General features: G+C 42.8%; 2 protein-coding genes across 6 annotated transcripts; both read right to left on the bottom strand.

The window, feature by feature from the left end:
* Positions 1-7: 7 nt before the first annotated feature.
* myl2a (myosin, light chain 2a, regulatory, cardiac, slow) lies at positions 8-1,979 on the bottom strand. The gene is made up of 7 exons (XM_061291553.1): positions 1,833-1,979; positions 1,440-1,532; positions 955-1,030; positions 680-784; positions 529-607; positions 412-460; positions 8-334 (listed from the first exon to the last, which is right to left on the bottom strand). The coding sequence occupies exons 1-7, from the start codon at positions 1,833-1,835 to the stop codon at positions 230-232; spliced, it is 510 nt and encodes a 169-aa protein (XP_061147537.1). The 5' UTR covers positions 1,836-1,979; the 3' UTR covers positions 8-229.
* A 1,322-nt stretch (positions 1,980-3,301) lies between these two features.
* cita (citron rho-interacting serine/threonine kinase a) lies at positions 3,302-27,731 on the bottom strand. 5 transcript variants are annotated; one of them, XM_061291549.1, is made up of 49 exons: positions 27,635-27,731; positions 27,302-27,420; positions 27,080-27,221; positions 26,752-26,927; positions 25,917-26,018; positions 24,474-24,616; positions 24,305-24,398; positions 24,015-24,221; positions 23,749-23,902; positions 22,372-22,561; positions 20,325-20,430; positions 19,653-19,796; positions 19,294-19,413; positions 18,222-18,392; positions 18,083-18,136; positions 17,950-18,003; positions 17,639-17,779; positions 17,381-17,509; positions 16,903-16,998; positions 16,677-16,793; positions 16,078-16,187; positions 15,827-16,001; positions 14,929-15,126; positions 14,710-14,763; positions 14,354-14,551; positions 13,953-14,146; positions 13,740-13,875; positions 13,489-13,593; positions 13,227-13,367; positions 12,953-13,060; positions 12,670-12,862; positions 12,294-12,455; positions 11,409-11,546; positions 11,011-11,191; positions 10,810-10,901; positions 10,619-10,723; positions 10,379-10,548; positions 10,138-10,182; positions 8,842-8,922; positions 8,623-8,758; positions 8,360-8,499; positions 8,168-8,260; positions 7,973-8,081; positions 7,734-7,862; positions 7,491-7,571; positions 7,321-7,396; positions 7,059-7,241; positions 5,767-6,154; positions 3,302-5,171 (listed from the first exon to the last, which is right to left on the bottom strand). In XM_061291549.1, the coding sequence occupies exons 2-49, from the start codon at positions 27,401-27,403 to the stop codon at positions 5,148-5,150; spliced, it is 6,387 nt and encodes a 2,128-aa protein (XP_061147533.1). In that variant the 5' UTR covers positions 27,404-27,420; positions 27,635-27,731; the 3' UTR covers positions 3,302-5,147. The 5 variants fall into 5 exon arrangements, with proteins under 5 accessions (XP_061147533.1, XP_061147532.1, XP_061147534.1 ...); XM_061291548.1 differs by having other exon boundaries at positions 27,302-27,731; XM_061291550.1 differs by having other exon boundaries at positions 17,381-17,506; positions 27,302-27,723.
* Positions 27,732-27,853: the final 122 nt, after the last annotated feature.

Below are 27,853 nucleotides of genomic sequence, written 5' to 3'. Positions count from 1 at the left end.
ATTGAGAAATGATTCCTCTGACAACTTTTATTTGACAAACAAGCAACCGCCGGATGGATATTTTCATTGAAAACAATAACAAAAAGAAGAGAAGGATGCGACTAATCGGAAATGCGTGTTAAAGGTCATTCTGGTCTTGATCCTGTCGCGTTATCTTGCAGCAGAGGAACTCCGACACCAGCATGGACGCCGCATGAACTAATCACAGTCCATTCCGTTCAGAAGATGCTCACTCCTGGTCCTTCTCCTCGCCGTGTGTTATGATGTGCACCAGATTCTTGTAGTCCAGATTGCCCGCCACATCTGGAGGGAAGGCGGCAAACATCTGCTCCATCTGAGGCACACAAAGAACACATTTGCATCATGTTCCTTCAACGGGTCACAATGTGGAGCGGCGGATTGTCGCCGTACCTCTTCAGGGCTGAACCGATCGGCTTGTGTTGTCAGCATCTGTGTCACACTGTGGACAGCCGAGACATGACGCAATGCATTTTTATTTTTTTTCCACACAGGTTTGTCAGCACTTACTGGTCCTTCCTCAGCACTCCTTTGCTCTCGGGATCAAACACTTTGAAAGCGTTGAGGATGGTCTCTTCTGGATCAGCACCTTTTCACACACACACACAGCAGTTAGTCAATTTGACATGCAAAAAAAAAAATTGTTTATTTTAATTGCTACCTTTCAGTTTCTCCCCAAACATAGTAAGAAAGACGGTAAAGTTGATTGGGCCCGGAGCTTCTTTGAGCATCTCATCGATCTCTTCCTGTTTCACATTTAAGCGACCTATAAAAGGACATTAGGACATTAAGTAGAGTTTTGTATTTGAAAAATAAACTAGAAAAGGAATTTGTAAAACAAACAATAAAAAAAAACAACTCAGTTCAACCCTAGTTGTTAAAAAAACTCATACTCTGACATTTTTCAGTCACCAAATAAAATGAACGAGAACCCACCGAGAGCTGCAAATGTGTCCCTCAGGTCGTTCTTGTCGATGAAGCCGTCTCTGTTCTGGTCCATGATGGTGAATGCCTGCCGTGCGCACACATGATTGTTGATAAAAACTCAACGCAACAAACATCTCCATTGTGGCGGTTGGTGTCTAAAGGCCAGGGGACAGGACTTAAGCGCGGCACGCAGCACACGAGGGGCAATTTAATCGCTGATGACACTCGTCTGCATGTATGGCCGAGCGCATACCAAAAGGGAGCTGCTGTTAAGGCTGGGATGGACTGAAATGCCGACAGGTGTTTGTGCTCCAAACACGGCAGGGGAGGAGCTACGCGTTGGCCAGGAAAACTCTCTGCCCCCTCCCCCCCCCCCTTATCTTAACATGCTTGCAGTACACTTTGATTTTTGAGAAATCAGTAGCGATGGGCTAAAGTAAAAAAAACATTTCAACCATCATCATGTCGGAGTTAGTTGAGAAGTTTGAACTCACCTCCTTGAATTCTTGAATCTGGGCCTGCTCAAACATGGAGAACACATTGGAGTTGGCTCCCTCTCCTGACCTCTTCTTGGGTTTTTTGGGTGCCTGTGAACCAAAAGAAATGATGATAAATATCATAATAATTTCCAGCCAATCTCAAGGCATATTATTATCACCATGATAGAAAATACTCCGATACTTTTACAAACTGGGGTTATAAAGATTTTTTTAACTGGGATATAGTGAATTACATTCTATAAATAATAATACATATTAGCATTAGTAATGATGCAAACATACTGAATTTGACTATTTTATCATCAATGCCCAAAAAATGTCATGCAGCTAAATTGTCAGTGTAAAAATCTGCAGAATCTGTCGCCTTTCACACACAGTGTGACTTACCATGGCTGAGCAGCTGGGAGGTGAGAGAAACAACGATGCCAGTGAACAATGGGGAGAAGGTGGGTGGCCTTTTGTAGCCCCCCGGCTCTCATCTCCACTGGATGATATTTATAAACGATGTCCTCTTTAGGAAGTGACAGGTAAATGATGCGTCGACAAGCTTTGTCGGCCACATACTGTATTTCATACTCTCACACATAGACACACCGCCACAAGATTTTTTTTCTTCTTCACTGGCAGAGCACTGAATAACAGGATTAGAATATCTGAAGCTGACTGAAGGTTAAAGTAGAAGCTTCTGTGCCCGCAGGACACTGGTGTTGTTATGTCAACTGTTAAAATGACACAAAAATGTGTTTCTTGTGTCATTTGCCGGAAACACAATCTGCCACTGCAGTAAATAAGATCAAGTGATTTTGTTAATTTTAGTTCTCGCTGTTACTAGTATAATAAAATTGGTTTTAAGTAAATTCCAGAATTTGAAACATACAGTTTAATTTAACAGCATAATTTGTTATGTACGTTTTCTTTCTTTTTTTTATCAGAGAAATTGCAGTGCTGTTTTAGTGACCCATCAGGTTTCCATTCTGTCTCCCCCTGTTGGTCATTTTGTTTGATGTCTTTTGGATGGCTTGCATTTAATTAGGTACATTTTGATGATCTGAACCTGAGACAAATTCAATTTCAAATTCCAACATTGGCTTAATTTTAAGGAATCAACACCTTATCTTGTTTTTGATGAATACTTGGGCCTACTACTCTACTGTATTTTCATGTTGGTCCTGATGGTGCTACTTGGGAGAACCAACTAGGTGGTACTTGGTTTGAAAAATTATACAACCACTGTATTTGAAAAGGTCAAAAGAGATCAAGAGGCCCAAGTCGCATGCTTGCAGTCACCAACGAGGTTGGCGACATTACCGGTAGCCATTCGAGTACGTGCAGCTGAATAAACACGTGCTTCCAATGTGAGAACGCTTCGTTAACAGATCTTCTCAGACCGACTCAAGGTTCCCAGGTTAAGAAAAGTGACAGTGTGTGAGAATAAGCCGAGGTGAGGAGGTGACACGATGTGTGCCCAAGCTATTTCAAGCCAGGCACTCCCGACAGTTGCTGTCAAATAAACGCAGTTGATGGCCCGGCAGCAGATGTCAGGGGTGTCATGTCACAAGCATGATGCGGACAGCCAGCTCACAGTTATTGTTACCCGGAGCGGTGGGTGGGGGTGCATGCTATTGTTGAAAGCAGCTCCTCCATTTGTGATTTGTGAGCAGCCAGAGCAGCTACTGTGGCTGCAACGAAGGGCCATTGTCTCCCCGGAGGCTGAGTACTGGGATGAACGTACGTGCCTATAAATAGAACGACCTCTTCAAACACAATGGACATGGACAAATGGTCACAACGGCGTTAAAGCCTTGAGGTGATTAAGGAAGCCCAAGTGAGGGAATAGAGGAATACACAAATCAAAGTTAAAAGTGAAGGAATATATTTAATATTCGGTGACCAAATCTCTACAAGGAACTAGAATAAAATATTTGTTGTTAGCAGACATCAATATCATACCCAGCATCATAGCAATTATGATTCAGTGGAAAAAAATGAAATATAAAACTTAAAAGTATCAAAATAAAACGAGGATGGCTAAAGAACCTATTTTAAACAGTGAAACCCCATGTGGTCGGAATTTGGAAATTGGATTTTGCAAAATATTTTTTCTTGGTACTCAGGCAAAAGCAATCAGTATTGATGCAAGCAATAACATTATTGCTTTGGTGCCGTGTTGACAAAGAAATCTGTTGACGTGCATCAAGGAGTTTCAGTTGGAAATAAGTATTTTATTCAGTATGACAACGGAATTTTGCTAATCCCGGTAGTGCTCGGTCTCAATCCCCCACATAGAGCGGAGCTTCACTGTATTTAGATCAGCAGGAAATGTGTGTGTTTGGATTCGTTAATTGCTTTAAATAAGAAAAAAATCATTTTGACCAATTGCATCAACGTCAATACATTCAAGGAAGCTTTTACATTAAAAACTATCAAGGCGTCATGAAGTTGAAGAGTCTTCATCTTCAGTAATTGACACTTGTCAAAATACATCGAATACAGCATCTATTTTGTGTAAACACAATGTAACTTATATCACAGCAGGTCACGTACGGAAATCAAAAATAAGCACAATAATATTCGATTTGGGCGCTGCACTGGAATTATACACTATCAGGATTGCCTTTTTAAAACAGCAAAAACAGAATGCGCAAAGGTGTTTTTTTGTTTTTTTTCATTTGATGAATCCTGGAATTTAAACAGAACCCAAACAAGGCAGAGGCGAAGGAAAACACATAGGTTGATTTCACATTGCCACAAAATCATATTATTTTCAGATGCTACGTTTACCAGTTTGGGTTTCATAGGCCTTAGGGGAGAATCATAAAATGCTGCTTTCATCTCCCTCTTTTTTTTTTTTTTTTTAAATTGAGGTTTGCCATTGACAAATGGAGGCGCTACACTAGTCAGAGCCAGGAGGCGATCACTTACTTTGCGAGACATTTGGACATACTGTATTAAAAGAATATTTAGTAGACATTCAGGAAGGCAAGTTATCACTTTTTTTCTTTAACAAAAATAGACATGGCTTATCCAGCCTTGAAATTCCTTCTCAATATATATTCATATATGTATATAAAATTATGTCTTATCTATTTACAGTCAGATAGCATTCTGAAGGATTAGAAAGGTCCTGCCCCACGGCTGCTCGGCATTGCGGGTAGTGCAGTTTTTTTTTTGTTTTGTTTTTTCGGAGAGAAGGGGAGGGGGGGTTTCAACAACATCAGCTTTGCGGCTTTATTGATTTAGTTCAGGTTTTTTTTTTTAAATATCAATTTGGCAAAGTCAAACATAAGATTAGTAGTGAATGATTGTAATTAGCTCTGAATGATTGTGTGTTGACAGTCACAGATGCTCATAAAAATTAAATGCTACCAAGGTCATGAGAGTTTGCGTTGCTACGGCCGAGCTTTTCTAGCAGAACTGCCTTAAATTTCGTTTCTTTTTCTTTTCAACTTCATTCAATTGAAAGCAGAGCTACTCTAAAACCCAGCAAAGACACCCTGCTTGAAAAGTTGTTCATATGGCATTTAGGACATCCATCTAAAAATGACCTTACTTCCGAAATCTGTTGGTTCTTTCTTGGGCGGGCTTGCCTGCTTGGATGCCAATCAAAACTAACGTGTGGCAGTGTTTCCTTGTGACATTCTTTCTGATTTTATCCTCTTCAGCCTTTCCCCAAGACAGACTTTGCTGTTGGAGAAGAGGCTCCTAAACGGACGACTGGTCCCATACCTGTTGAGACAAAATATGAGCAATACAGTGATGAAACCCAGTCTCATGTGCTCAACCTCTGATTTGTGCAAGTTCCGAAACTATTGTTATAAACAAAACAATAAAAACAGTAATAAGAACAGTCAAATACACATATACACACACGCACGCAAAAATCCAAGGGGGTGAATACTTTTGCAAGACACTGTATAGCAGAATCTTACTGAGAATTTTGGTAAGTTTTAATCCAATTTGTATGAGTTTGTCTTGAGACTGCTAATAATAATTGGATCCAATTAGTGAAGAACGACAACAACAACAACCACATGGGTTTTGGTATTCTAGTTTCATCACAGTTGGACACAGACGTAAATTAGCGCCAGCTACGCAAAGCAGTAACAAGACTATGAATTTTGGCTGATACACACGGGTGCTTTCTTGCAAATATGAGAAGACTGAGACTATCCGTAAATATTCATTCGAAATATCAAGACACAGCCAAGAGACCGATTAAATTAGCATAAATACTGCAAAGAGCTTCTGGCTCCTTCCATAAAGACTGGAAAGAAGCCACTTTTAAAGCAGCTAGTTTGTCATCGTGTTTGTGTCAACGGACCTTGGTGACGGGGTTTATGGGCGTGCGTCCAGAACCAGTATGAAGCCTCTGGCGCTCTTCAAAACGACCTGGTGACCTCTCCCTGCGGACATCCATCATACGCCCCGGGGAGCGCTCCATTCGGGGGTCCGCCATGCCCCTCGCTGGGGAGCGCTCTAATCGAGGGTCGGTCACAGCTCTGCCGGGAGACGCCACTATCCGGTTCTCCAGCATCCTACCGGGGGACTTCTCTCTCTCCAAAGGACGGCTGGGGGACTTGTCACGCCGGAACTCGGTGCGGGCCTCTCTGTAGCGGTGGGGTGTGCCGGGCTCCCCGTGTGTGAGGGGGTTGGCTGCCAGCCTTTTGGAGATGTGCTCGTTGTAGGAAGGAGGCCCACGTTTGTTAGGGCTGTCAGGGAGGAGAAGGAAGGTAACAAAAGGAAGCGCACCCTGGGGGACCAGTCAAGACTAACAATTCAACTGACAAACTCAATGTTTTCTTTTGAAATTGTCAGAAGCTATAAGGGATAGGGACACACTCACATGCATGTGTCCATTCACTGAGCAGGACTCAATCCCACATTATCTGCAAGTCATCTGTTTGTGCCACTATGTGAATCCTCAAAAGCAATCACGTCGTAACAGACCACTCAGATAAAATAAAAAATGTTGTCTTTATTTGATTATTAACTCCCCTCCACCTTTACAGTTTATATTTAGAGTGATTCTTTTAAGTTAGCTCATTATTTACCACATATAAAAAATGATCTCTTCCTCCTGCAAAAAAAAAAGAAAAAAAAGAAAAATGCAGGTGTCACTGGGGAAAAAAATTCAAGGCCAAAGTTAACCATCACCAACGGTGCGTGCCAACCTGTGCCCTGCAGTGCCAACTACACAAGTATCCCCCAATGTCAGCATTGTGGCGGACCGACCCTCACCAAAATGAGTGAAGACAACAAAAACAAGAGACGAACTAAAGAGGCAACGTTACCGGTCACTCCCACACAATTTTTTTTTCTCCCTTCGGCACAATTGCGAGGGTTTCTCTCTGAGAGTTGGCTCTTGGATTTCCCTCATGAGAGTTTATATGAATTTAGTTTAGCTTTTCATCTAATTAAACAGGTGCTCATTTTCATTTTAGGGTTATTGGCTGCTCTTGCAAATAATAGATGTTTGTTGTTGCTTTAATTACCGACTACAAATAACCCACCCAGACTTTGTAATAAACACATTGCATCAGTACAACGTGCAAAAGGAAGAAAAAAAAATAGTGCAGTGAGTCCATTACCCAAGTAAAACCAAACAGTCCTTACCTGCGTCCTGAGCCGCAGTACTGCAAGTCTCCTCCACCATCCTGGTTCTGAATCAAGTTGCCCTTGCAACAAATGACTCGTAGTTTGTTCTGATATGATGAGGCCAAGTAAATGGCACCGGAGGAAATGGCTGGGCCAAGGTAGCGTGGGTTTGGGATGTCCAGGTGAGCGTATGAGTGGGAGCTGAAAAGAGTAGAGAAACTCAGAACTTGGTATCGGCCCCAGAAACCACGTGGTGGTCGGCCTCTTAAAATAAGCTTACCCAAATGAATGTCCCTGAATCTCAACCACATCCAGAGAGTTGAAGTAGGTCACAAACAGGTATGGCTCTCTATAAGCTGAAAAAGTCAAACACCCACTTAACGTCACGTGACATGCTCATTGGAGGAGCCTTTCAAAAAATGCGCTATAATCCAATAAAGACTCACTGACCAAATGATAGTGGCAGGCGACTCCACTTGATATCATCGGTTCTACTCCTGCGTCCGTACGCGTCCACAAACACGCCAAACTCTGCAATAAAAACATTTTTATTGGCAAGTCAAAATAAATCAGCGTGTCTTCCAGGATGTTGTGAGCACTCTGCAGGTTGCAGATGAGAGAAATCTAGTTGCTCAACTGCACAATTTTTTGCCTTGTGGTACAGTCACCCGCACGCGGAAAAGAACACCTCACCATGGAAACAGAGCAGGTATTCCTCCTTCTGAGGAGTCGTGGTGACCTGAATGATAGAGATGGGGAAGCTGTGGGAGGATGCGGCAAACACGGCGGAGGCTAGCGTCACGTCGTTTTTATCCAGGAACTCTGCAGGAAGATAAAGCATTCGTGAGTCAGGTTGAAGCGAACACACAATACTTTCGATTTAATATCGAGAGCACTAGAAGGTAGCGGCGAGGCCGTGGTGGATGACAAACCTTCTAGCACATACTGCTTCATTTCAATTTCGTAAAATTTGTTGGTGCCGATGATAATGCTGTAGCCAGTGAAGTGGATGCAGCTGCAGGGCTCGGAGGTTTCGATTTCCTGTGAATAAAATCCAAAGTTGATCAAGTACACCCATTTCATTCCTAGGGGAAAAAAAACATTGCATTGGTTGTATGCACACTTACCTTTCTGATACAGAACTTATTGAGGCTTTCATTAAGTCGCAGGATTGTAATCTTATTGGGCATAGCGGCACAGATACAAATTCCATTGTCAATCTGTGAAAAAGAAAAATGAAAAGTTTTGTGATGCTCATCTTAACTTGAATTTTGCAAACTGATGACTGTAGTCCATATGATACAAATGATCCAATTGACCTTTCCAGAGGAGAAGAGGTGGCACCCCTTCACTGTCTCAAAGATGAAGGGGTTGAGGTCAGGTGGAGATGGAAGATGGGACTGTGATAAAGACTGCTTCACCTTCTTGATCTCCACCAAACACAGGGCCCGATCCTCTCCTGGAACACACAATCACTTCAAATACACTATACATTACAGTACACTCAATAAAATACACATTGCAGGATGAATATATATTACGGTTATTAAGAGACAATTCCTGACTGGGTCAGGCAACTAACCAGTGATCATCAACAGCTTGTCGAGCTCCCTCAGGATCTGAATCTGGAATACGGCAGTCAGGCCCGGGATGTGCGTTAAGGAGTTTTTTATGACGTTCAGCGCATACAGGCCCTCCTCAGAGCCGACCAGCACGATCTAAGGCGAGTGACAAGGATGGTCAATCACGTGAAAGCCGCGGCGCCTCACGACAAGCTTGTACTAAACGTTTAAGGCTCAACCTGGTCAGTGAGAGGCAGAGTGCAGTTGATGTCCAAGCGGTCGTCACCCTCCAGCTTCAGTAACGAGTTGCCCAGAAGTTTCTGTGAGGAGAGCGAAGCACGAGGTGTTAGGCGGGATAGCGAGTCGGGCATCGAATCAATTTTTAATGAACAAATAGAGGACCCCGCTTCATGTTGTTTGAGTACATGCAGCCACAGATAAGAACATAACAAATAATGGGTCACAATTATTTTACACAAAATTTGCAATTCTCCCGTATCATTGCATTTTGTGCAAACAAATCCGGTTGTCGGGCTGCTTCCGATTTCCAGCACTTCAATTATTCATTCGACTATTTATAGTTTTATAACTGTTCCCCAAGTGCACACAAAAGCATTACAGCAGCATCTATAACGACAATATGGGGGGGGTAAATGAATCAAAGCATGCTGCATTGAAGGGCTGGGACCATTGATCAATATGCGCTTATAAAAAGACATTGATTGATGACATTATTTACAGACATTTGGCGCTCTGTATAAAAAACATCTATATACGGGTTGCATTTGTTCAGAAATGCTGTCTGTCCAACACACTCTGCTCAGGGCCGAATATGTGCACATTATACAAATTGGATTTGACACTGCAACTCGAGGGAGCAGCTGGAATTGAAGTGTTCCATCATAGATGGCTTTGACTTGAAAGTCATAGTTTAAAGGGAATAAATGAGCAGGCAAGCGCATTTACGCCACATGCATTTAAGTTAGCACATAAGCCTAATGGATGATTACTTCAAATGAATAAATGTAACAAATTATGGAGGTTGCCTACATTTGCATTTCAAAAAAGGCCGCAGGAACAAGCTGTGATTTTTCAAGATATGTTGAGCTATCTAGTCTCTTCATTGAACTGCAGTGTCCAAGCATTACAAAAATATATGGGAGAACTTTGTCATTTCCACATAATGTCATCTATTTTTATTTTCCCATCTGTTTCCGAGGTACAATAAGGTTGCAAACAGTATGTAAGTGTATTTCAATGGAATAGCTGAAGCAGCACGGCTCTTGCACAAGCATGCATAGCCACGGCATGCTATCAGCCAAAAATGTCGAAGAGTTCCATTCAGGCCCATGCATTTGGCACAGTATTACTTTAAGTGCACATTTGGCAACTTCAAACGATGACTACGGAACCATTTGTCAGCCTGGTTCTGAGTTATCCGTGATGGTGTCCTATTTGTGGACAGGTACGGCAACTATCATGCTCAGCCGGTTTGATCACTGAAGCCCAAGCATTCGTGCAGCTTCTTACTGTACCTGAACCAGGGGCGATAGGTTCTTCTGTCTTTTAGAAACACCTGCCTATAATGGTCCACGCAACCGCATTGAATGGGGATACACACACACACAGCACATAATGACATTAACAAGGACCATGAAAACACACAAAGAGAAGACGTGGTTGGTGATAACATGCATAGCGAGGGAGAAGAGGGAAGGGGAGACAGAAAGGCACTGGCTTATTAGAAATGACAAAAAAAAGAACTTTAGCACTTACAGCTTCCGAATCTCCTTTGTCTTTAGCTCCGCGGCTACCGGCCACCACAGACTCCAGTACAGCCACCCAACGTTGTTTGTCCGGGAAACTGGGAGCCATGAAGTAGAGCGACTGACCTGGCCAACAAGTGGTGTGCGGATGTGACTCCAGCTTCAGAATGTAAGGGATGTCTGGACACAAACAGCCGGAAAATTCAATACTTGAGATATACTTGAAAATTAGCTGGCAATGAACCCTTACCTGACTTTGCAGTGTTGATGAGCTCAGAGGCCCCAACAGCTCCATGAACAGTTACCTCTCCATCAGGTAGACAAAGCTCAAATTCCTCCTCCGCATTTACACAGTCTAAAAGGAACATGTCAAACCAGTTTTGTACTGGGTCCTGATTTATTGCTGATGTCTCTATAATATATGCGGAAAATGATAGTGACCTTCTCTGGGCTCTGCGTCGTAAACTGATATTTTGGTTCCATCAAGGACCACGTACTTTGTCTCCCAGCCCTGCTGACCACGTTTGCCATTTCTGTACAATACACACAAAAAAAAAAAAATTAATAGAAATATTATACAAATACATAGCGTGGCACATTAATGTTCATGGGCCAATATGTCAGGAAGAATGAATCGTTAACCTTGGCTGTTTCATCCATCCCTCCAAGCGAACATGCCCACTAGCTTCCTTGACCTGGAGTCCAGGGGAGCTTGCCTTTTCTCGGCATAAAGCCTCCGAGAAGTGGGTGGCATACTCGGCTGGCAGGCCGCAAGTGGCTGGTAGGCATGGTGAGCATTTGGGATGACAAAGCATGTTGCATTCTAAGGTACGACAAAAGAAAAGTCAGGCACAAACTAAGCAAGGTATCACATTCAGATAATTGTTATATTATTATTGAGATTTTGCATGGTAAATTCTGTAACAATATTCCTATATTTGACGAGAAAAGATTTTTCATATAGGGCTGGTTACAACCGCCTAAAATAAAAGACTGGCTAATAAATCCCTCTCTGCTTTCATAAAAGAAAAGACACAAACCTAGACAAGTGGCAGCCTGGCGTCCAAAATGCACAGTGTCCAAGCAGACTGCACATTTGGCAGCGCGCATGTTGAGACCCACAGTGAAGCGATGGGGGATGTTATGATGCATTCGCTCCTTCACGCGACGACCAAACTCTGCAATTTAAAAAAAAAAAAAAGAGATTGCAAGGAGGCATTTCACGAAAATATTTTTTTGGGAGGGGGGGAGGTGGGGTGGCATGGTAAAAAAAATATTAAATAAAAAAAAAAAGATACGTTTTTTGGGTGTAAAACTCTACTGATGAAAATTAGCACTATGCATGCCAATCAGAATGGAATGCATACAGAAAGAAGTATGGAGGTACGGAAAAAAAATTCACGGAGGCACACTTGAGAAAACGTAAGAAAGGAATGGCTGACCGCTAACTTACTTTCAAAGGTGACCCTCCTCTTTTCTGCAACGAATAAGAGGGAAGAGACAGAAAGAAGATAGCAGTCTAACAATAGCTATGTGAAAATGAAACACACCACACATACACACACGCAGTACGAGCCCCGAATCCCAAAGAAGGGCAATGGAGTCGTCACCCATCGCTCTGTCCACTTTTCATTACATTCTTGTAATAGGAGGATTTTTCAGAACTCATTAGGGGAACTTTAGAAATAGAACTTTTAAAGCAGATTGGTTGGAGGAGATACATTTCCATTCGGCTACTTTCAATGCATTTTCATTAAAACCAGTTCAGATCCACCCATTGTCCATCCCCTTTGAAACGGGCCCAGCCAGGCAAGATTACAAATATTATCACAGCGACTAGAACCTGAACCAAAACTTTATTCCCCCTTCAGTCTAAAATTGATCTTGAAAACTGGTGTAACATAGATGATGTGTGTGTGTGTCACCTTCAGGTGTGGAAGACTCCTTTGAACGGGTTGAGGGGTTAAGTAGCCCACAAGGGTTGGGTTGATGCTCTGGGGACTTCACAATGGCCGACATGAGGATTTGATGGCGGGCCTGGGCTGGTGTGGAAGTCGACATGTGATCCTGCGCTTTGAAATGAGCGGCTGTATTTTCATGAAAATCAAAGGAAATAGTAGTTAGAGGCAGTATAACTCAGGAAATATACATCTCAACTAAAAAAAAAAAAAATGGCGACTACACACTGAACATCTCACTTACTCTAGACAAATAAAATAGTGTTATGAAACGCTGGAATTAATAATAGGTCTGATTAATTAACACCGATGTGAGCCAACATATATAAACATTACAACGTACCCTCTTCCCTTAGGGATCGTAGTTCAATTCGCATCTTCTGAAGAGCCTCTTCCAGCTCTCCACACCTCGAGCGCTCCTTCTCTAAAGCAAGCTTCATGTCACAGTACTGCAAGGGAACTGTCGGCTGAGATTGAGGAGTCAATGCCCCATTTGTGGTCGTGCCGACATCTTCGCGCCGTCGCCCGAAAATGCCCTGATGGCACAGGGAACATAGAGATGATTATTTCATTTGCAACAAAACAGCTTATTTTAATTTTATGGTTCTTAAATATTTTGTAGCCACCTTCTTTTTCTTGGTGGGCTGGTCCATTTTGGCCTGGAGGAAGTCAATGAGTTTGGTCTGTTGCGAGATGGTCCCTTCCATCTTCACCTTCTCATGGGAATATACAGCCTGCAAAATAAAGCTGCATTTTAAAGCCCTTGGAGAACATTGCCCAGATCACTTTTCTTATTTAGAGCTACATTAGATCTCCTCGGAATCATTGGAATTTCCAATACCAGCCGTAATGGTTCCCGAGCAGCATCTCATTCGATTGCCAAGATATTGCACCGCGCACCTGTATATTCTCCAGCTGGTATTCCAAATCGGTCCTCTCGGTCTTGAGCATGTCGGTTTGGTCCAAAGCATCTTGTAGACCCTGGGTCAAACGGAAAATGTGGCTCTTTTGGAGATCCATCTGCTGTTGCAGCTTCCCTTGCTGTGAAAATAGCGGCAGACACTATTAAAAAAACGTTCTTTCTGGTAAGCCTTTCCTGATATTTTCGTAGTGGCCCATGAGGAGATTAAAGGGCAACAGAAATAAACTTCTAAATTTCTACCTCTTCCATCAGTCTCTGTTTTAACTCCCTCTCCGTCTCCAATTTCTGCTGCAAGCTGCGAGCGTTCATCTCCAGCATAGCGTGCTTCTTCTCCAGATCATTGAGCTGTGCAAACAAGACAATGCCCGCTATATCAACACTTTTGCAGCAACAAAGGCAAAACTGAAATGACTGTATTGAATTTTAGATATGTAGAAGTTAGGTTCATCTTGGATGTAGGCAATATTATAAATACAGTTGTGCCAACTAACCGTATCAGATAGACTTTCGGCTTTGAGTCTCTGCTCCTTCAAGGCTTGCTGCAGCGCCAATATCTCAGCCTTGTGCTCTTTGACTGCGAGTTCCACTGCTTGGCGTGACTCTGTGCTGCGCTGGTCTGCCCGTAACCTGTGAAAAGCACAGGAACACACCAATGGCGCGGAGATGTCAAAGTCTAAATACGTTCAAGACTGTTGTCCCATCACCTGTTTTGTTTTTCGTTATCCAGCAATCTTTGCAGTTCCCTGGTGCGTCTTTCGGCCTGGCTCTTTTCATCCTCCAGGGCCCCTCTCCAGGCCTCCCACTGCCTCTCCTTCTCCAGGAGCTCGTCGTTCAGAGACTCCAGCTCCACCACTTGCTCCTCCAGCATGCTACACGTAGTCTTCAGTGTCTCAATGTTCTGGGAAGGTCAACAAGATGGCAAATTGAGAAAAGCATCATTCACATGCTTTTTGGTTATAATGGTGGTGGTCCCTTGAACAAAACTAATTTAAAACCCCTGACAGATGGGAAAACTTCAATGCTGGCCTGCCAACATTTCTTGTGACAGAAGAGTCACGATGAGGTGAACTCAACAACTGTTCCATCAAATATGAGGCAACATTACTTGTTTTTGATTGTTGAGATGCATCTCACGGTCTGCCACTTCTCTCCTCAGCCGGTCCACCTCCTGGCTTAGCTGCAGTTGGTCCTCCCTCTCATCCGATGCTTCATCCAATTGCTTGGACAGGTAGAAGTTCTGCCGGTTTAATTCGGCATTCTCCTGACTCAACTGGGTAAGTTGCTCCTCCAGGTCAGTGATCACCTGAAGTGACAAAAAGAGCTTGAGTCTGCAGTGGAATAAATAACCGGCGATGACAACCGATGAAGTGATATTCCTAGATTCCACCACAAACGTTTTGTATTTTGGCAAAAATGATTTAGCATGATGATTTTGAAATATTTTTTTGACTCAGCACTTACTGAACAGCTGTCTCTCAGGGCATCAAACTTCTGTTGAATTTCATCTCTGTGATTCTATGAGAAAAGGGAAATAAATACCAACATTTGAAATGTGGACTACGATGTGAGAATAGTGATGGTACTTCTTCCCGTATTGCCTGATTCCACATGTGCAATGTATTGTAGCTAGTAATGTAATGGTAATGTGACTAATTTGTTCAAGTGTACTTGCCGTCTTACCCTCAAGGCAGTGATCTCCTCCTCGGCCTCAGCAGTGGTTTCCTCCAACTCAGTCTTTGCTTGTTGCAACTGGCTCTCCAAAGCAAGACGAGCTGCTTGCAGGCTGCTTATTTGCGACTCGCGTTCCTGCAGGGAGAGGGTCAACTCCGACACCTGTCTCTTGATCTCCAGTTTTTCCTCTTCATGCTCTAAGCCCATCTGGAAATGCAACAGGACATGAGGAAATGTGTGTTTATTGCAGTGTCACCATGACCTGAGATGGAATATATTTGCATATGATTATCACTGTTTCCTAATACGTTTCAATTTATGTGAAAGTGGTGGTTGTATTGGAGTGGTTAATAAGATAATGATGGGGATATGAAGCTTCAAATTGGCTTTATGAACCCTATTATTATAACTAATGAAAACAACTACACCTTTTCATGCAGTCACATATAAAAAATATGATTGTAATGAGTGTGGGGTTTTATGCATTTATGTATACATGTGCTTGACGATACAGAAAAGTAAGCAATCAGCACCACACTTAGCATCAGTTCTCAGTTGGAAGGAAAGTGTGGAGGAAGAAAAGCAGCACTCAACCAACAGGTTGTCTGCAGTAACCAGGAAAAAGAGCCGGTACTAAAGCTGCTTATTTTAAATTTGGTGGAATGTTATAAAGAATGGATCAAAACTACAGTTTTTGTCTCACTCAAAATCAGCATTATTGTATTGCCAGAACTGAGCCTGACTGTATATTAATTGATCTAAGATTTGAATCGGCTCAGTGGCCGATCAACTGCTTTAATCCGCTTTGGGGACATTAATACTGTAATGTAATGCTACATTGAGAGACGGCTAAAGAGCATTACTTAATCCCGAGTAGAAAGATTTTGTTTGTTTCCTATTGGCTCACCTCCCGCAGCCTGCTCTCCAGCTCCAGTAAACGGGTCCTCTTGGTCTGCTCCTGCTGACTGATTTTCTCAAGATGTTCCTCCAGTTTGGCATTCTGAGCCTCCAGCTTGCCAGCCTGAGACTCCAAATAGAACTTTTGCTGTCGCAGTTCTGAGATCATTTCCTCTTGTGCTTTCCTAATAAAACCAAAAATATATATATATATCTTTTGTACTGTTTATCTAAAAACAGAATCTAATGTTGCCAACTAACATGTTCTTCTGGGTGTAGATGCTACTGTTAGCAGCCAGCTTGTTAGCCTCTGACAGCTCAGCGATGCGCTGCTCCAGGTTCTTCATCTTTGAATCCATGGCGTTAATAGTCTATGGGAAGAGATGAGACAATATAAAGAGGAAAAAAAGCCAAAGAACACAAAAACCAGACACGTCCAAAGTCATATCAGTTCTGGCCAGCCCAAATTTTAGCAGAAACATTTTTGAGGAGAGGAAACAGAAGGTTTCACTCGAGTAAAATCTTCTTAGCTTTCATTGAAGGTGTGGCTTGAATCTTCTACTCTCAGAAGATGAAAAGCTTCTTAACTGCTTCAATTCTACCACATTAGCCAGATTAGGACTTAGCCCGGCGCAAAATGATGTACACTACAATTTAATCGGTCTTCAAAGTGTTCATTCCAATACGTACTGTAAAATATTGTGTAGAGTAAGAAATGAAAGGCTGAAGTAATGCTGCGAATGTTCATCAACTTTCATTTATAAACACGCAAAATGTATACCCAACACATCACAATTTTTTTTGCTACTTTAAACATTACCCAATACTCATACTAACAGTTTTAAATTCCTTTTTCATACCGCTTTCTGCTCGCTGATAAGTTTGCAGTTCTCTCTCGACTCCTCCTCTTGCTGCGCTCTTTTGGCCTCCAGGCTTTCTTTGTCAGCTATGTCCACCTTCATTTGGGCTTCCAGAACCTTGATCCAGACAGAGTCAATGCATGTACATGGCACATTCAAAGTCACACGGTGTATTAGCGTTTGCTCAATCCCGGAGATACTACTTTCAGCATCGGAATAACGCTACCTTAATTTTGTCTTCATACAGCCTCTCCTTTTGGACAAGCTGAGTTTCCATCCTTTGTGCTGTAGACTGGGCATCCCTCAGGTGGTCCTCCAGTTCCTGTAAAGAAAAAGTTGAGGTTAATCAATAACACAAGCTACCATTTTCCAAAATGTATATCAAAAATAGACACAATTAGATTTTGTTAGGATTTACATTCACACACCAGTTTAAGCAAACCTACTATTCACAACAAAAAGAAATGGAGAAACTCACATTGAAAAGATGGAAATCCACAAAGCGGCTGTAGCTGCGCCTGCTCATGCTGAGACCGTTTAAGTGCTGCGGTCTATGTACACGATTGATAAGCTGCCATTTATGCGAGCCCGTGCAGTGTGCAAGTATGTGCTCACAGTAAGGTTCGATGAAGATAACCAGAATTGGGCAGTGGGGTGGAGAGCGGGGGAGGGTATTAAGGAAGCCTTATCTGTAGGTCTCTCACCAGGATCTTTTCGGCCATCTGCTGGATCTGCTGGGATTTGGTCTGAATGTCTTCTTTGAGCTTATTCTCCCGGCGCTCAACCATCTCCAGCCTCTTCACCTGGTTCTCCAGGGTCTTCCTACCCTCCTGCTTACACACCAAAAACAACCAAATGAGAGGGAATATGAAGTGTGCAATGTCAGATGAGAAGTCGAACTATACTAACAAATATTTGGCAATAAGAAGGGCAAAGTGCAGCATTTTTGTCTAAAGTGGTACCTCTGTCTCTCTCAGGCGTCGTTTGAGCGTGTCACTGGAGTCGCTTTTGCCTCGCAAGCGCTCCAGGTCTCGTTCCAGCCGTTCTTTGGCCTGTCTGACATTCTGCAGCAGTTCAGTGGCTTCGGTGCTTGCTTTCACTGCCTAAAGGGAGGTCACGGGGTTAAAGGCTTGTTAGTGGACAGAGTTCCTGAAACACTTGAACCAGGCATTTGCACTCCTAATACAGTCTGTGGGGTATCTGAGGATTTAAGACCTTGGTTATGTACTTCCGGTCAAATTTTTAATAATCTAGTCATCTTTTGTCAATGTACCTTTGACAGTTTGTCTTGGAGCTCTTGGATTTTCACCTGTTGCTCCGCATTTGTCTTGAGAAGGAAACACAAGTTTTAAATATAACTCCAATTTGATCACTTTTAAAGGAGAACACTCCGAGTCTCACGTTACCTTTTCCAGTTTGGACAGAAGCTCCTCTACCTCGGCTTTACCCTGCTCTTTAGCCTGCAAACATAAACAATGTTGAACCACACTTGATCCAATGATGACAGTGTCACATGGCAAGAGAAGCATTTCTTGGCTGGTGTACCTTCTGAATCCTCTGCTGGTACTCTACAGCCTTTCGTTTGAGTTCCTCGCTGGTTTGTCTTGAGTCTCTAAGTTCCGATTCATAGAGGTCGCTGCGGCGGCGTGCGGCCGACAGGTCCTCCTCCAGCTGCCTGATGGTCACTTGCATCTCCTCCAACTGGGCATGGTACTCCTAACAAAAAGACATCCTTAACAGAATCTCATGGAGTTTTAAAAAAAAAAAACATCCATTATGCAATCACGGAGATGAAAAAGTTTAGTTGAGAGTGACAAGTGTCAAAAAGCATTCATTCCGTGTACTGGATTCTTATTACTGCAATTTTCCCCTTTCATGTACTCAGGGAAGAACAACTGAAATGCTGGAGGGGACCACACTATTTTATTTATCAATGCTTTGTGTGCTTTTATGCATCTGAAGGAATTTCAGAGCCTTGTTTGCAACAGCATGAAAGCGAGTGAGCTGCTCTCCTGCTTTTACAGACAAAGATGTGCTGACAATGTTTCACTGTGCAGCAAGCTATAGACGCTGCAGCGCACTGCAGCAATGATTGTAACATAGAGATTAAACATTTTACATAATCTGTAACGGTTAATGGTGCTAATCCTTCTTGAGGAGTCGGGCAGAAACACTCGTTTTGTTTCATCTTGATCACCAGTGATGATTTTTCAGAGGTTGTTTTTCTTCAAGACTATAAGTCTTGTATTTCACAGTTAAATATGGACAGTATCGCTGATCCTAAACGTGGAATCACTATCTTCCCCTCACCATCTTCCCCTGGAGACAACTGTGTCATGATTAATGATCAAAGTCTCTAATTTTGTGCTTTGCAGGGATGCCATCTGCGGGGATGACCTTTGTGATTACAGTATGCAGAACAAAGGGAAGCCTCAGAGGTGATGGCCTCTCTGAGAAATGCTGACAAGGTTGCACTTCAGCTATTTCATTATTACAAGACAAGCAGTGACATGGAGAAATCTTGTGGTCTTTGAACTCTGTCGTCTTGCGGTAGCTAATGCAAAAAAAAAAAACCGGAATCCCGAGCTTCTCCCGATGATGTAACGTCTACACATACTTGCTCTTTAATTTCCTGCAGCTTGTTGCTCTGTTCACGGATGTCGTGTAGCAGCTGCAGAGCTTTGTCATCTTCTCTAGAGACTTCCACGCGTGCCTCCTCCAGGCTCCGCTTTAGGCTCTGCAAACGCAGCACATGCAAGGATCACGGCTCAAAGAAATATTTATTTAATACAGGGCAACAGAGCACGCCATTTTGTGAAGCAACTTTTAGAGAGCGTGGTTCGGTTTCATTTGTGTTCCCTCTGTTTTTGATTAGTAACGATAGCGGTCGGAGGATGTTTGTGTAACTCGCAAAACGTCCCGAAGGATTCTCTCGCATCTACAGAGACATCTCCCGTCGCGTGCTGTATGACTCACACTGCACTCCGTAATGTAGGTGGCGAGGTCTTGCTCGAGGATGCTCCTCTGAGTCTCGGAGGCCTTCAGCTCCACATCTTTCTGGTGGAGCACTGACTCCAGATCAGTCATTTTGCGTTGGAACCTGGAGATCTCCTGCTCCATCTGAAAACATGACAAGTTCAATGAATAAATCTCATATTGGGAGATTAAAACGTAGCAATGTGTCTTTAGATCACAGGTGTGATGGCCCTTTATGTAACCTTGCCGAATTGCATCTGCCCAGTAAGCCCAGTCTTCACTTCTTATGTGAGTAACTCAACAATAAGGAGGTCTAGGATGTCTAGAGGGGTTACTGCTGAGTTATGAGCAGACTGATAGCTAATAAAGGCCACTTTAGAAGAAGAGTGTCTCCATTTATAGGGGGCACAGTGACAATAAACAGAAAAGAAGCCGTAAACACCAATGCTTGGAGGGGTATGGTTTTTTTTGCACCGCCCCTCCTGGTTTATTAGAAAGGAAAATGATTGCAGCTTTTTGTAGAGTTTACATGGGGGCTTGTATTCACCCTTCATTTATTGTTAGACTATGCTCATCAACCCTGTTTTCTGTACATTTAATGATTATCGGGGGTAAATACTATAATGGCAGCAGTGTAAATGAATAGAACGATACCAGCAGAAAACGTTTCACCTTGTGACATTTGTCTTGGGTTTCTTGTAATTCCTTGCTTTTAAGGTGGAGCTTCCTTTCCATGGAGTTGGTCTTAGCAGGAGAGTTGAGGCCAGCAGAGACTACCCTACAGTCACCAAAAGACAGTGACAACATCCAATCAATAACAAATCAGTACTCCTTATCAAGACAAATTCCACTTGCTGGCTTATAGTGGGTGATAGCTATAGATATAGATCATATGAAAAACACACCAGATGTTAGATCTCATTTCAAATCCTCTGAAACGAGCGACGCTTCTTTAAAAATACAAAACAAATCACATTCATTACCGTTTATCATCAAAGTGACTTTCCAAGTGTGGTACGGGGGCTCTCTCTAGTGGTACGTGAAAGAATCACTGCCAAAGTACGGTTGAGTTTTATTTACAGCATTTCATCTTAAAGAGCGGTTTGATTTAAATGACGTAAAAATCTATTTCACTTTTATCATTTCATATATCAGGGACATGGCAATTAAGTGAAGACATTGTGAGGAAAAAGGATTCTTGTATGACCACGTGAAAACTCCGTGATCATTCCCTGTGGGGCCATCTTGGCTGTGTTCATTCATGGCGGTTTGACCTGATGGTCCATTCAATTTGAGCTCTTCATTTAAATATTGGACGGTAAACCATAAACCACTTTGACCATGGACATTTTCCCTCCACATTCAATTCATAGGTGCGTTGACAAAAATAAAACAAATATTGGTCTTCTGTCGTGAAATTTTCCACCTTATTAAGCATTTGAAAAAGAAGATTAAACTGCATACGAGCTGTTCACCCCACCACCCTCTCCAAAAAAAATCCCGTCAAACACAGAGTATATCTTCGGAGTTGGAGACACAGCGCTTCTGGGATTTTGCTGAGTTGTACTAATGAGCAGTCAGACACATTCACCAAAAACAAAAATGACAACAAAAGAAGGATTCTACAAACCCCCAAAGCACATTATTAGCATTATCTTTGTGGCAAGCGTTCTTGGGCTCAATTCTCTCTTTTTTTTTTTCTTCCTTTTTCTGGGCATTTATATGCATGTGCATGCGCCCACACACTGATGTGACACATCTTATCTCCACTTAATTGAACTCGAGCAAAATATATCAGTAGCTTACAGCAGGAGACGTAATGGCAAGGGAAGGAGACATTTAAAGATGAAGAAAATAAGATGAGGCAATGAGAGCCCATAAAGATGGGGGTGGTGAATCGGGGGAGAAAAACACCATAGCAATAGTGGTCACCATAGAAATAGATGCCCCCCCAATCTGAGCTCTCATCCCTTTTGCCGTCTAATCTGCTAACGCCTTTTCCTTCCTTTCCGTTACTGCAGCTGTCATGATCCGCAGTCTCCGGCATGATCAAGCTGGCACGGGCAGCCACAGCCAAACACGTCCTTTTGGATTATTAGCGGAGGTTAAGAAGTCAAATAGCATGAGGGATAATTACGGTCCCAAAACCCATGCTGGAGTCAGAATGCCGTTAAACAGCACAATAACAGAGCGGGCGGGAATGTCGCTGTGTGTGTGCGCGCACGCGTGGGAGGGGGTGGGGGGTGGTCCACCTTTCAGCGAACCTCATTGACACACTCAGCTGCATACCAATCAGCAACGACGGCAAGACAACACCAGCTCGCAGCCTCTGATCCATGAATTTGCACTCGCCGGGCATTGGATCAACCACATGTACTCTCAAGACACAAAAAAGACAAGAACCACTTTAAAGGAAGCAACACATGCAAGATTACGTGAATCCTCCTCATGCACAGCATATGGCCCGAAAAAAAAAAAAAAAAATTTAGCCTCAACAGGCATAACACCAAGTGTCCGGTCACCTAAAAGCATGTTATCTGGAATGTGTTGTCAAGGTAATGAGAAATGTGGAGTCTAAGCAAACGCCAACGGCAGCATGGAGTCTTTAATTAACAAAGGTGTATCAAATAGGCGTACGTGAAATGTCCACATGAGAAAATAGGGTGTGTGTTTCAAACAAAAATATCCAAACATAGATTAATAAAGAAATTGAACTTACTCAGATTTGGCCAATGTTGTCAGTGCTCTGCTGAAGAACCATCCTAGAAAGGGGAGATCCTTGCCCTGGAAGCCCACAGGGGGAGCTCCTCGCTTGGATGCTGAGGCTGGCCGGGGGGCTGCCAGCTCCGGCTCCTCAAAATTAGAGGTGTCATCTTCAGCGTGCAACGCAGGAACAAAAGGTGGGAGAACTGCCGGGGAAGGGGGGAAAGAATTAGAATAGGGAGCGAAAAAGGGCAAGGGGAATGTTTTCAGAGGCGGAGAAGCTCGTTAAAAAAAGGGGCATGGAGAGGGGAGGGAGACAGACGGAGGAAAGACAGAGGGGAGGAGGAAGCTCGCTGAGCGGTGTGCGCCGAGAGTGCGGTAAGTCGCACGTTGATGCACATGCTGCCTTCGTCCCTCCTTCCTCACGCCCGCTCGCTCTCATGCTCACTTGCCCTCTCTTACTGCAGCAGAGCGAGCAAGCGAGCTTAAACCACAGCTGAAGACTAAATCGGTTTATAGATACACATTATTTTCTAGTTTATTAAACAGTGGACGGAATTCAATGAAAGAAATAAAAAAACAAACTGAATGATCATTCTACACATTGCCTGATAGTCTTCAGATGAAGTGGTTCAAATTAAAATTCAGCAATGAGGATGTTTGGGGAAAAGGGGGAGGGGAGGGGCGGCATATCAATGTTGGAGTCACGTCAAGCTGCCCAAAATAACTGTTGATTCATCTCAAAACAGTACGTCACTGCAAATAGCTCGGGAATCACAATATTATTGCGCATTTTAATGTGACCGCACTTGAATGAAAATGTGTGCGTGTGTGATTTTGTCACTGAATCTCTGAAAATGTCAACCTCTTCAAAGTCTTTCTCTGTTCATCAAAACAGCATTATGTTCTCTTGCCAATGCAATCAGCCGTCGATTATTATTATATTTCTTTTTTGTTAAGTCAACATGGAAACTTGACGGACTTAATTCCCTTGGCTTCTCTTCTTCTTCCACCTCCCAACTTCTCAGGACAAAGATGGATCTTTGCCAACAGCGAGGTACGCAATGTGTGTTGCTTGTGAGTAAACCCGAGCACAACGGAACAAACACTTCGATCTCCAATATTTGACGACCGCTCACACTTTTTACGTCATCCATTTATCAATTTTCTTTGCTGCTCGTCCTCATTAGAGGTGCCGGTGAGCTGGAGCATGTCCCAGCAGGCGAAACATTTGACTGTTTTCCAATATTTTGGCCTTTATTATTTGCTTACACTTTCATGAGAAAGTTGAGATCATATCCAAAGCTCTAGCCAATTTTTATTATTTTCAAAGACTTAAAATTGGACTCTCTATGAAATCAACACATTGTCAGGGGGGAAATCTCCTCCTCACCTTGTCGTAAATTATTCCAGTCCACCGTGGAGAAAAACGGGTGGCATCGGAGTCCCTGGAATCCCAGACGTTCTTGAGCTCCACACAGCAAACTCAGCACCAGGTCGACAAACTGCTTAGTGGCGGGTGGCTCTTCTGGAATCTTCAGAAAATTCTAAAAGCAGATAAGGATCACCTCATAGTTGAATCACGCATCCAAACAATTGGCTTGTCCTGATAATTTTGGTTATTTGGCAAATGCCAGAACGTTTCCAAATGTTACGAACTTGGAAGTTGAGGATGTTGTGGATGGTCCGCGTTGAAGTGCCGTCAGAGAAAGGAAGCCTGGAGTAAATCATATCGTAGGCTATGACCCCGAGGGACCACCAGTCGCACTCCACGCCGTAGGTGCTGAGAGAGCCCTCGTTCATGGCCTCCAATACCTCAGGGGAGAGGAAGTCTTGGGTTCCCACAGGCACTGTGGGAGTGGCCACCTGGAGGAAGATCAATTCATCACAAAGATGCACCCATCAACAACAGTCATTATTACAGGCGACAAATATTACAAGCAACTCACCGTTTTGTTAGCCGTGAGCCTGGCAGCCGATCCAAAGTCTGCCAGTTTAATGTGACCGGTTCGATCGATGACAACATTCTCGGGCTTGACATCTCTGGATATGAAAATTCACAATATGTTTCTATTTTATGGCCTTGACTCTGGTGACATTTATCATGTGGCGGCTCACCTGTGGACAAAGCCCAGCTGGTGGACACCATGAATGGCCTCCACCAGCTCAGCCAAATAGAACTGAGCCATGGACTCGTCAAACTGCTCCTCGTATCGGTTGAGCAGAGACAGGAGGTCGCCGCCCGGCAAGTACTCCATCGTCTAACACACAATTACATGCAGTCAGAAAATAAATACGGGATTTGGATCCGGTTTGTTTGGGACTAAAATATGCAGCGACTGCATCTCCAGGATGCATCTCGAAATGCCCTTAAGCGGGACTATATTTAGAAAAATGGGCAACAGTAGAAGCATGTATGTGATCAAAACATGTTCCTGCTTGGAGTGGCTTTCATTTTTGATTATGTAACATCAGATGTGGTGAGACAAGATCTGTGAGATTGCAGTCAAAACAATTGTTCTTAAAAAAAAAACTAAAACGAGCCTGTCTGTGAACAACAAAAAAAAAGTCTTCAAGTTTACAAGTGCAAATCTAAATGCGGCTCCCCTGTTCTTGCCTCTGTTGTCTCCAAGCGGAGATGAAAGGCTTTCGTCCAGGCTGATTTCAGATATAAGACGGCAAGCATTAGAGCCATAACAGACGAGGAGAACCCCTGGTGCATGAATGGTCGGCGAGTCTGAATGAGCCGGAGCATTTTGCTGTGTTACCTAGCAACAGGGAGACCGGGAGCCTCTCGAACACACGGAGAGAGACGGATGCTTTGTATTTTCCTCCATGCTCTGCTGAGGAGCAGGGTGAGACGGAGGGGCAGTGGAGGGAAAATGGAGGCAGACACGGGGAACACGTGACGGCTCACTTGTCTTAATGGTGTTAACAGTTCTGGCGGGGATTAACAAATACTGGACGGTTGCACTCTTATTTTGTAATTCAATTCAATGGCTACATAAAAAATTTGTTTTGACAATCAGTAAAAATGTCCACGTTACTACATTTTATTTTTTCAAATAGCATAATTGTTTTAATCTTTAATCAATGTGTCCTATGGCGTCCAAACCAAGGGAGCATTTTTTAGCGTTTAAAAAAAAAAAGAAAAGGTTTATTTTACATTTTTCAGGGGGCCTATTTTTGTCATTGCTTCTTTTAACAAGTTGTTCCTCGCGCTGCACACTTCAGGTTCCTTCCCGGAGCAAGTCATGTATTATTCTGACTGATCTCGCTGTTCTATTATTGGTTGTTTGACGTACTGAAACTCACAGCTGTGAAATGAAAAATAGTAACCTTCACAAAACCATGATGCTTACATTTTGATACAGCATGTATTCATGCAAAATAAAGTGTGAGTGTTTTTATGTGTATTTTTTTAATTACTTTTTTTAACGTCAACATCAAATGTTTATCATGTACTGTATGTATTGCAACTGAATATATGAATTCAGTGTAATAGTAATGGCAAACCAGTCATGGTAGTTGTAGAAGCTGAGGTTCAAAAGACAATCTCACCAAATAGACATGCTCATCATCCTGGAAAGCACAGAAGAGCTGTGGGATCCAGGGACTGCAGTTCAAAGACAGAATGCGTCGCTCCTCTTCATGAAAAACCATCTAAATCAAAATGGTAGACAGAATTTGCAAAAAATATCAAATCAACAAGAAAAGTACATGCACACATTGAATTACTTCAAACTGAGAATAAAACATTGACTATTGCATAATGCCAACATTTTTTGTGGCATTTTTATTTAATGTTTCAGGAATAGACATCCATTGCCTGAAGACAGAAGCATTTCTTACACATCACAGTTGTTGCTCATTTATTGTTCACTTCAGTTCTCTTCCCGTCATAACTCATGTACTATTCTGTCTGTGAGCTGTTGTGTTAGTCACATGCTGTGAAATGATGTATCCGCACTTTCAAGTATTTAACTCCACAGCATCCTCCAGTGGGATTTTCTTTGACTGCAACTGAGCAAACTTCACCACTATTGTATTCTTTTGTTGCATCCAAAATAATCCAGACAATCGACAGATACATTTGTGTTTATTTGCCTCATACACTTTTTTTCAGAAAAAAACTAAAATGACTCCTTCAGTCGAATAAAGGTTGTATTATCGCTTCTAAGTGGCTCTTATTTCAAAACAACTTTTTTTTTTAACATTTGACTTGATCAAAGTGCTTTTCATTGTAACTATAAGAGGCCAAATGACTGAGGTTCAATGATGACACAATTTTTATGACAAATTTTGAAAATTGAGCACAAATTGAGAAAAATGTCTAATCAAGCATTATAAAGCCAGGTTTAGTAAAATCAGATAAATAATGACTCGCTGTACTTACATTTTCCTGAGAGCGTAAAACTGTCTTTTCCATGACTTTCAAAGCATAAAAATCCCCCGTTGCCTTCTCCCGTACAACTTGAACCTTGCCAAAGCGACCTTGTCCCACCACAGCGCGCACCTCAAAGTCGACAAGGCTTGGCTGCAAGGACTGGAGCTCCGAGACCACGTCAGAAACTGCCGACACGCAAAAAAACATTTGCAGTTCATTAACTGAAGAGTTTCAATTACCAATAGGTTTCAACGTGAGTGTGAAAGATTATTTGTCTAGAATTGACTGGCAGTCAATCCAAGACAATCATACAAGGTGGAGGTACTTGTGCACTTACACTTGTTTACAAAGTTGGCCACATGATGTATCTTCATCAATTCAGGGGATTTACACTCTTGGTACAGTAACAACAGCGAGTCCACAAACTCCTCCCGACTCAAGATGCATCCTCCCTGCTGCCCATTCAAGCTGAGGCGACCCTGTGGAAATACACATAGAGACGAGTTACTAATGGTTGTTCATTATTCATATTTTGGGAGCAGTTGAGTAGGATGGGTACCTGAAACAGCTGGTTGAGTCTTGAACTTCGGATGGTGATGGGGTCCGCAGAGGTCGGCGTCGTTTTAAGGCCTCCCTGGCTCACGTATTTGAACTTCAACATCCTCAGTAATATATATCCTGAGCCAATGTATCAATCAAACGAAAGCTATCTTTAAATGTGATGCTTAAGTGGATCAACCGATGAACTACCCAAGCGCAACAAACGAGGGGTACCGATGTAAACACAGCATAGAAAGTTATCGAAAACGCTCATGAGCTAACTAAATATAAGTTTGACTTTCGTCTTCATTCACACTGAGAGACATAAAACGCAAAGCGTGGAGCTACTCACGGAACCTCCATGCAAGGAATCCGATTTACGAACGAACTACAGACATTTTAAAATATAGAACGATCCGTTGTTTCCTTCTTGGTCGTTATTGCTTCCGGTAAACTTTTAAATTTTGCGCGTTCCCCGCCCATCTCGGGGGTTGTGATTCGATGGGTTGGATTGTGATTGGTCAATTCTCTGTTTGTGGGCAGTGCTCATATTCTTAACCAATCAAGTTGT

The sequence above is a fragment of the Syngnathus typhle genome, linkage group LG11 (genome assembly GCF_033458585.1).
Source record: "Syngnathus typhle isolate RoL2023-S1 ecotype Sweden linkage group LG11, RoL_Styp_1.0, whole genome shotgun sequence".
NCBI lineage: Eukaryota > Metazoa > Chordata > Actinopteri > Syngnathiformes > Syngnathidae > Syngnathus > Syngnathus typhle.
This window is presented reverse-complemented; position numbering and strand designations above follow the sequence as displayed.